This window comes from Cavia porcellus, unplaced genomic scaffold (assembly GCF_034190915.1).
Source record: "Cavia porcellus strain 051 isolate PalLab524CR breed Dunkin Hartley unplaced genomic scaffold, mCavPor4.1 scaffold_38, whole genome shotgun sequence".
NCBI lineage: Eukaryota > Metazoa > Chordata > Mammalia > Rodentia > Caviidae > Cavia > Cavia porcellus.
The window spans coordinates 5131298-5141464 of record NW_026947521.1 but is presented as its reverse complement, the minus strand read 5'-3'; the positions used below and the strand labels follow the sequence as shown (position 1 = coordinate 5141464).

Sequence of the window (10167 nt, the reverse complement as noted above, 5' to 3'; positions counted from 1 at the left end):
TCAAAAATGGCCTATTACATAGCAAGATTGAAAGCAAGTACAGCTGTACATATGAACTGTTACACAGTATGTCTCTCTTTTGTTTTATTTTATTTTGTTGGCAATGCTAAAATTGAACACAGAACCTTCACACTGAGCCACATTCTCCATTTTTTAATTTTTTTCTATTTTGAGACAGGGACTAAGTTGCTAAATGATCAGGCTGGACTTGAATTTGTGATTCTCCTGCCTCAGTCTCCCAGAGTGCTGACATTACAGGTTTGCATTACCACATCCACCTCAGTGTCTTGTTTCTATGCAACATTTCCCAAAGGTCAGCATGCACACAAATTTAACTTGTTAAAAATGCAGATTCATAAAAAAAAAAAGCAGACTCAGATACAGTAGATCAGAAATAGGGCCTAATATTTCTGTCTACAGTGTATTTAGGGATGTATGTATAATGTTAAAATTCTCTTTAAACGCTGGGGATTTAGCTCAGCGGCATAAGCGCCTGCCTTGCAAGCAGGCAGTCCTGAGTTGGATCCCCGGTACTGATAAAAAGGAAAAAGACAAAAAAAAAAAAAATTCTCTTTAAACAAAAGAAAATAATCAACAATATAGTGGGTGAAACAGGTAGGTCTTGGTGATGTGTACTTAAACTGTTGGGTTCATGAGTATTCGTTATGCATAATAACTTACATGTAAGGGATGGGGATTTAGCTCAGTGGCCTAAGTACCTGCCTTGCAAAACAGGCAGTCGTTCAAATACCAACGCTGTTCAAAAAAAAAAAAAAAAAACAGGCAGTCGTGAGTTCGATCCCTGGTACCGATAAAAATGAAAAAAAGACAAAAAAAAAAAACTTACATGTTACATATGTATTATTTTCCAGATACAAACACTATATTTAAAGACAATGAAAAGCACAAAACAAAAATGATCCGAAAAGAAGCTAGGTGGCGTCAAAGTCCTGGCTAAAAAAGGAATCCATCCGGCAGCGCCGCACTCAGATGTGATTGTTAGATCGGACCAGTCCAGGCAGCTTTAACTCATTGCTCACTGTCCAAAAAGCCACTCCTGTGGGGCTAATTCCTCTAAACCCAGACTAAAGTGTTAGGGCTTGCAGGTGCAGTCCAAGTTTTCTAAGTTTCTCAAATTCGCTGGATTTCATGAGTGACGTGACACTTTTATTAAAAATACCTATCCTCATCTCAGTGGAAGAGCACTTGCTTAACATGTTCGAGGCCCTGGGTTCAACCCCAGTACCACGAAAAACAAAAATATTTCCAGAGGGTTTTCTAGCGGATCCGTAGGCAGTGACCCTGGAATCATCAGTTGCAGATTCGGGGCAGCCCAGCCTCCCTAGCAGGCGCAATCAATCTCGCCTGGGTTGAGGACCTGACGGTGGAGGGAGACAGGACCATTCGGTCAGCCCTGGGACCCCTGCCCGAGAAAGGTCTTCACGAGGAAGGAGCCTAACGGACCACTGGCAAAGGTAACCCAGATGAGAAGTGCCTGGCAGTCACCTTTCTTCCCCGGGACTGACTTTTTTAGCTCTTCAGGGGCGACGGTCTTGAGAGTTTCCAAAAGGTAGAGCTTTAAAGTAAACCACAGGACGTTGGACGCTCTCTCAGTTGCTAGGAAACGGGCAGGGCCGCTCTGCGACCGCCCAGCCGGTTCGCCTCTTCTCCTCCCTGAAAGAAGAGGGAGTAGGAGAAAAACGCAAAACATTAACAGGAGGGCGTAGTCACTTTTTAGCCAATGGAAGAGCGGGGCGGGAGTGGTTAAATGCCCAATCTCATTGGTCCATGACCTCCGGGACCACCCAATCTTGGTGTGCAGAGGCGGAAGACACGTGGGCGTTTGAAGACAGCGGCAGCTTCCGGGGCGTTTGTTCTGCAGCTGCCATCATGGTGCGGAAGCTGAAGTTCCACGAGCAGAAGCTGCTGAAGCAAGTGGATTTCCTGAACTGGGAGGTCACCGACCACAACCTCCACGAACTACGCGTGCTGCGGCGCTACCGGTTGCAGCGGCGCGAGGACTACACGAAGTACAACCAGCTGAGTCGGGCGGTGCGCGAGCTGGCGCGGCGACTGCGCGATCTGCCCGAGCGCGACCCGTTCCGTGTGCGCGCCTCCGCCGCGCTGCTAAACAAGCTCTATGCTCTGGGCTTGGTGCCCACGCGCGGCTCACTGGAGCTCTGCGATTTCGTTACGGCCTCGTCCTTCTGCCGCCGCCGCCTGCCCACGGTGCTTCTCAAGTTGCGCATGGCGCAGCATCTCCAGGCCGCTGTGGCCTTTGTGGAGCAGGGCCACGTGCGCGTGGGCCCGGACGTGGTGACCGACCCGGCCTTCCTTGTTACCCGCAGCATGGAAGACTTTGTCACCTGGGTGGACTCATCCAAGATCAAGCGACACGTGCTGGAGTACAATGAGGAGCGTGATGACTTTGATCTGGATGCCTAGTGACTCTCCCTATTGCTCCAGCTGTCTCTTCATGTTGGGAAACGCCTGACTGGCGATCAGAGAGTGCTCTAGACAAGTGTCCCATAGTTGAGGATTTTCAAGAACTTGCCGCAACTGCAGGTCACAAGCCGAGGTATGAAGGGTCGCTCCTGTTCGCCAGGGAATTTTCACAGAACTGACTACTTAGAAGATAGGAAGCGGTTTTTTGCTCCCTGGAGATTGTCAGCCTCCAGTACCAGAAGACATTGCTGTGTAGAAGCAGGAACGTTACTCTTCCTGTTTCCATTATCATCTTGTGGCAGGAACAGTTTCTTCAATTTATTTAAGTCGAATACTTGCTTCTGATCGTAAGCCGTGATGGATGGACAGTTTGGGCCCAAGTTGCCATTAAAGTGGATGAAACGTTCGTGGTAAGGGTTCCTCCCGTATTTAAAGGAACGCTTTCCTGATACAAATAAATGGCCCACCCGCTTTGTAAATGTAGCTTTTTATTTGTCTGGTTTTATTACAGAGATTCATGTCTATATCTTTTCCTGGCTCAGGAACCCAGAGGGAGTCGTGGGATCAGCAGTGACCCCTCTGTGGGTGAGGTCTGCCACGGGGACCATACATGGAGGCTGTAGAATGCTGCACAGTGCTGAGCAAATTTATCTCTTTACCCATCCCTTTACTGGAATGAGTGTTTTGGCCAAGCTCTTCCCTACAGGACTTCCTGTTGATATTCCAGTCCCATAAATACTGTGTTAGAGGAGCGAGTGTTTGCTTGCCTAAGGAAATAATCACTTTACAGCTTGGCCATCTAGTGGTTAGAAGTGGCCCAGGAGGTTCCAGGAAACAGATGTTCTTAGAAATAGTAGAGGAATCTGGGCATGTGGGAGGTCCTGGAGTCCATGTCTCCCACGCAAAAAAGAAGTGGAAGAGAATTAAAAAGAGAGGGTAGAGAAAATATCGACTTTTACCCCCCAGACATTTATTTATTTATTTGAGACAGGATCTTGCTATGTATTCCAAGCTGGCCTGGATCTCATGTAGGTCAGGCTGGCATAGAACTCGATACTCTCTTGCCTCAGCTTCCTGGGTACTGGAATTTCAGGCATGTATCACCACACCTGGCTTACTCCAGATTTCTATAAACCAGGTGTGGTGATTCACACCTGTAATCCTGGCACTCTAGGAGGCTGAGGCATGATGATGGCAAGTTTGAGCCCCAACCTGGTAGCAACATCGTTGCAAGGCCTTGTCTCAGAAATAGAAAAGGGCTGGGAATATAGATTAGTGTGAAGGCCCTGGGTTCAATCCCTTTTACAACTAAAAAGGGAAACTAGAAAGCTGTGGCGGTGAATTGGCTTTTAGATATGATTTCTCTGCTTCCCCAAGCGTGAGACAGCATTTGGAGTAGAAATGATAAAGAGGTGCCATGGGGTAATAATGGCAAATGCTTCTGTATCTTAGGGACAGTTGTGTGACGCATGTATTAATCTATGCGACGCTCCCTCAACAAGAAGTGGAGAAGCCAATTATTCTTCACTTTACAGATGAGGGAATTAAGGCAGAGATAGGTGAAATTACTCGGTGTTGTATTGCCAGTTGGTGGATGGCATCATGTCCCTTTTAAGAGATTTCTGCATACCAGCCCTTAGGGGTGTCTTGAGTTTAGATCTCAGAATTTGAGTTTACAAGTAGCAGGGAAAAGCAGCAACACTAGACAGTGTGATTGGCCTTGTCAGAGTGCCAGATGAGATGTTGAGTGGACAGCAAGCATGGAACTGGGAAAGCTTTAGGGAAGAATCTGCCATTTACTCTTTCAACAAACTATATAAGGTAAGTGGTGGTATCCATATTTGTCAGTTTGTGAAATGAGACAAGAGTGCATCCAAAGCTAGAGTTTAAATCCAGGTTCCTGAGACCTCAAAGGCCATGTTTTTTTCGGTACCATCTATCTGCTTAGTAGTGAGGGAGAGAGAGCTCTAACCCCTAGCTTTGGTAGCTGGGCACAGTCTGCCCATTTGAAGGAGCACCCAGATGCATAGATTTCAGGGAAGAGTAAGGTGGTTGTGGGAGGCAGGGCCCTTCTGGACCTCAGTGCTCATCACACCTGGAAAGGCAAGGCAACTAGATGGGCACCTTGGGGCAGTTGAAGCTGGTACCTGTGATCCAAGGAGATGCTCCCTCTTTACCTTGCCTTGAAAGAAACTGAGTCTAGTGTCTTCCCAAGAGTTAAAAAGTGAGCCAAGTATAATAGCACAGGACTGTAATTCCAGCACTTGAGAGGCTGAGGCAGGAGGATTGCCATGAGTTCCAGGCCAGCCTAGGCTACTTAGTCAATTAAGTCCAGCCTGAATTACATAGTAAGATCCTGTCTCAAATAAAGGAAAACAAACAAATTAAAAGCATACCACAGTGATACAAGCATACCCATGTTTATAGCTGCACAGTTCATAATAGCTAAATCTTGGAAATAATCCATATGCCATCAACCAATGAATGGATAAAGAAAATGGTATTTGTATGCAATGGAGTATTACCCTGCCATAAATAAGAATTAACTTGAGATAGTTATGGGTAAATGGATGCACCTTGAGACTATAATTTTAAGTGAAATAAAAAGACACATAAGTTTAAATCTCTCATTTATTTTGTGCAAGAAACCCAAAGTGTAAAGAGCATAATGGAGGATAAATGTTGGAAAGTAGAAAGAATACATTCAAGTGGGAAAGGGAACAGGGAGGTTGGAGAGGGATGGGAAGGAATGGAAAAGTTAAAAAATAGAAGGAATAAATGGAAACAAAGCTTTTGTAGGGCAACCCATTGGAGAGCTGCTCCTTGTCTGAATTCCTATTACCCAATAAATTTTCCTACTCAGTCATCCCTTGGAATTAATTATTTTGGGAAACATGAAGTTATTGTATCTGACATGTACCGATGGATGTATTTTTCGCCTCTGTCACTTGCTTGGTGCAGGACAGCAGCTCTAGTTCCTCTTATGGGCAGAGGGGATGCTACGTCATGATCTCAGGCTGTCTCAAGGCATTTTAGAGAAATAGCCACATGCAGCCAAGCTTTGTGTCTGACCTGATGTCTTATCACTGTGGAGATTGGTTAATGTTTGCACTGCATTGTTATGGAAAGCAGACCCCTGGCCTCTACCTGCTGCCCGCCAAGAACCCAGGACATCTAAATGGGTAGGGAGGTCACCCCACTCTCTAGGCTGTGCTTATTCTTCACGCCCATATAGTGATTTATGACTTGCTTTGTTCTTGGGCTATAAAATTTTGTGTAAACTCTACATACCATTCAGAGTCTCTTGAGTTCTTGTATGTAGCCAGGCTGTGGTCACTTTTTTTTCTTTTTTTTTTTTTGGTACTGGAAATTGAATTCAAGACCTTGCGTTTGGCAGGCAGGTGCTGTGCCACTGAGCTGTATCCCCAGCCTAGTCACTTCTGTTTGACCTAGAAAAAATGATTTTTTATTTTCTTTGAAAAAAAAAAAAAAAAACTTGTAAATGAAGAGAAAGGTTGAAGAGAGGGGAGGGGAATGAGAAAAAAAAAAAGAAGGTATATTATATACAGGTATAAATTCCCTATTATATACAGGTATAAATGTGATCAATATATATGACAAATATGTACCCAAAAAAATGGTGGGGCACTGGCTGGTGGGGCACTCCTGTAATGCCAGCACTCAGGAGGCTGACACTGCAGGATCACCATGAGTTTGAGGGCATCCAGAACTACTTAGTGAGACCGTTTCAAAAGGAAAAGAAAAAAAAAAAAAAAAAACTGGCTCTAGGAATTGGGAGGAAAATACAAGATAGAAAAGCTTCTTTCAGAAAAATCATAAAATGACTTCTGACAAACTTTTTTTCTCAGTGCTGGTGATTGAACCCAGGTTGTTTGTACCCAACTGCATCCCTAGCCCTTTATTTATATTTTATATTATGAAAGCATCTTTCCAGATTGCTACTTTACCCAGTAAAATTGCAGTCCTCCAAAGTGCTGGGATTGCAAGCATGTACCACCATGCCCAGCAGATTGACCATAAACTCTTTAACTACAAATTTGGGTTTAAAAAATGTGATTTAGGGTCATGTGTGGTGACGCATGCTTGTAATCCAGCACTTAGAAGGCTGAGACAGGAGGATCACTGTGAGTTCGGGCCAGCCTGGGCTATACAGTGAGACCCTGTTTCAAAATAAGCAAAATAATTGGGTTTTGGAATATAACTCAGTAGTAGACCAATTGTTTAGTATGCACAAGTGCTTGGGTTTAGTCCCCAACACAGCAGGGAAGGAAAAGAAAGAAAAAGTAAAAAAGAAGATGGGAAGTAAAAAAAAAAAAAAAAAAAATGGTGATACATTAAAAATTGTGGAGAGGGGCTGGAGATTTAGCTCAGCGGCATAAGCACCTGCCTTGCAAGCATGTGGTCGTGAGTTTGATCCCTGGTACTGATAAAAAGTTAAAAAAAAATTGTGGAGAATTAGTCAGACATGATGCCACATACCTGCAATCCCAGCTACTTGGGAAGTTGAGACAGGAGCCTCACAAATTTGAGACCAACCTGGGCAACTCAGACCCTGTCTCAAAATAAAAAAATGGTTGGAGGGCCAGGAATATAGTTCAGTGGCAAAGCACCTTCCTGGTAAGTGCGAGGACATGAGTGTGATCCCAATTTCCAAAAATAAGAGGGCTAGAGATACAGCTCAGTGGTAGAGTGGTAGAGTACTTTTGCTTAACATACACAAGGACCTACCTCAATCCCAAACTCCCAAACATGGCCACAAAAAAAGGACTAAATTAGTTCCTACAAAGTTGGGAGTGGTGGCACACACTTGTAATCCCAGCATTTGGAAGGCTGAGGCAAGAGGATCACTGCAAGATTGAGGCTGGCCTGGCCTACAAGTACACTTAGATGAGCTCCAGGAAAATTGTAAGAGTTTAAAGCTTACCACTTTCATCAGGCCAAAAAAATATAGGGAATGTCTTGGGTATAGCTATTGTATCTATTGTTCACCCTTTTCTGGAGAACTGTCTGCCCTGCCTTGAGTCTCAGTACCAAAGAGGTCACATGCCTCTATCAGCATTCACCTGCAGCCAGTGAAAAACAAATGTGAAATCTGGCTGGGCATGGTGTTACACACCTATAATCCTAGCACTCTGGGAAACTCAGGCAGGAGGATCACAAATTTAAGCCCATCATAGAAAATTTAGCAGTTTTGCAAGCCTGTCTCAAAAATAAAAAAGGGAATACAGTTCAATGCAAAGGCCTTGGACTCAATCCTAGATGCTACTGCACACACACATATGTAAAACCAACAACTTTGATTCATGGTAGTACTATGGCACAATGCATAGCAGGTCAAACTGTAACTGGATCTTACCTGAACCCACACCCTAGCTCCCATCTTTTTCTTCCCTACCCTGCTTCCCTTATCCCTCAGAGATTTTTCCTGCCCAGCACTCCCTGTATAAATCACATGTACTAAAAATTCCTGCCTCTGGCTCCATTTCTAGAGAACCAACCTAAAATAGAACAGGACAAGGAAATAGGATGTGAAGACTAAGGGAGGTAAAAACTGGACTCCCTACCTCTCCATTTGTGCAAGACATATAGCACATGTTCACCAAAAATAAGGTTGTCACCATGATATCATTAAGCCCTCAAGTAAGGTTTCACCAAATGGATGTGTGCAGGTCCCTGCCTAGTGACCTCCAAGCCATTGATTAAGGGTCAGGAGAATCAAAACTGGAAAAGCAGCCAGAACTGGGACCCTGCAGGGAAAGCAGCTCCTGGCCTGCACTGCGCCTCCTGCCTGCTTTCCCTGGCTTGCCTGCCCCAGCTGTGTGTATGGGGTCGAACAAGCCAGGGGAATAGTCCTGAAAGGGAGGAGGAGAGCTCAGGCCTCTGCTACATGTGGTTGGGAAATATGCAGTATGCTTGTGTTAAATTATATTATAGTAAGAAACACATTGCTGTTAATTCCTACCAAAATACTTTTAATTGCTTGGAACACATTTATGCCATTGCTTTTGCCACCGAATGAAGCAGTTCCTGTCTTTAGTTTTGCTGTCCTGCTGCCTCAATAGCCTGAATTGATTCAAAATGTTTTTCTTTCATAGTTATTTTGATTTGAGGAAAAGCCAGAAGTCACCTTTTCTGGTGAATAAGGGGGATGAGAATATATCGTCATGTTTTTACAAAGCCTATTTTTCTATTGGCTAGTATTTGGCAGCAGTCACTATATTTTTGATGATGCCTGATAAAAGAGAACTTCAAAAAGTGCTTCAGAACGTGGCAAGAACCACACATGCACAGTCGTGAGTTCGATCCCTGGTACCAGTAAAAACGAAAAAGACAAAAAAAAAAAAAAAAAAAAAAAAAACCACACATGTTGGCATGTACCTATAATCCCAGTATTTGAGAGGCTGACACTAGAAAATTGCTAAATTCAAGGCCAGCCTGCGCTACGTAGTGAGACACTGCCTGAAGACAAAGGAAAACAAGTGGAAAAGGTCTATGGCTATTCCACCCACAGTGCACAGTGCATCTCATCAGAAAGTGGCAAGAACGGACATGTTCTAAGTAAGCAAGGGGAAAAATTTTGAGGGAGGGCAATAATAATAATAAGTCTTTTAAATTCAGTACAGTTTTAAAATTAATTTTTTTGTCTTTTTGAAACAAGAGTTCACTATGCAGTTCAGGCTGGCCTTGAATTACTTTGTAGCCTAGGCTGGCCTCAAACTCAGTGATCTTCCTGCCTTAGCCTCCCAAGTGCTAGGATTTCAGGTGTGCACCACTATGTCTGGCTTCAGTTTTATTTTTAGTTATATATTATTTTGGTTGTTTCCACAGAGTCTTGCTCTGTAGTTCAGACTAACTTTGAACTATGTAGCCCAGACTGGCCTTGAATTCACTGTGATCTTCCTGCCTCAGCATCCTGAGTGCTGGAATTACAGCTCGGTGCCACCAGGCTTGGCCTCCAGCTGCTGTTTTTGTTTCTTCCTAGTGATATGGGATGTTATTCAGCTAGGTATGAGTGAAGGTCCTGGATCTTTCTCCTGGACATTTATATGTGGATTTATGGGCCTTTTTTCTCCATTTCAATGTTTTCCTCCAATATTGTAGGTCTTGTTTTTTTTTTTTCTGTGCAGTTTTATCAACATAGGCATCTAATAAATAGCAATCCATGCTTTTTACATCTCATCCCTGTCCTACAGAGGCTGTACCAGAGTTTTACGGTGACTTCCAAATCCCTGATGCTGAGCTCCAGTCCTGAAAGCGTGGTTCACCTAATGCTACCCTTGGATTGGGTGCTGACCACTTGAATGAAAGCGAGGCAGGTACCAACACTGCCAAACCATAGTAAGGAAGAGAAACTCCCACCTCAACAAAAGGGCTGTGATCAATTGTAAGGGCGAACGGGGAAGAAACGTCTGATAGTCCGAAACTTGGGGTCTAATGAGAGTCATCCAGGCCAATGGCACTACCCTGAGGAAAGCACATACATACACAGACAGTGGACGCTGGGGCTGGAGAGCCGACAATGCCCAGCCATAAGCTCGCAGCTCCTCCTGTTGGTGAGAGGAGGCCTAAGAATGTGGCCTACGCCTGGCCAAGTCATGCCGGGGGAGGGCCCGTGGCAAAGCCAAAGCAGGTTCAGCCCCACCCTCGTAGGGAGAAAAAGAGTGGCAGGTGGAAATTCACCTCCCGGCATGCCCTGCGGCT

The 10167-nt window shown here is 44.5% G+C and overlaps 1 protein-coding gene across 1 annotated transcript; it reads left to right on the top strand.

Annotated features, from left to right (window-relative positions):
• The first annotated feature begins 1843 nt into the window (after positions 1 to 1843).
• On the top strand, positions 1844 to 2928 carry Imp3 (IMP U3 small nucleolar ribonucleoprotein 3). The gene has a single exon (XM_005000812.4). The coding sequence runs from the start codon at positions 1891 to 1893 to the stop codon at positions 2443 to 2445; it is 555 nt and encodes a 184-aa protein (XP_005000869.1). The 5' UTR covers positions 1844 to 1890; the 3' UTR covers positions 2446 to 2928.
• Positions 2929 to 10167: the final 7239 nt, after the last annotated feature.

What these genes read in the sequence shown, in the direction of transcription:
- Imp3 (XM_005000812.4), top strand. Translation starts at nt 1,891, where the DNA reads ATGGTGCGGAAGCTGAAGTTCCACGAGCAGAAGCTGCTGAAGCAAGTG.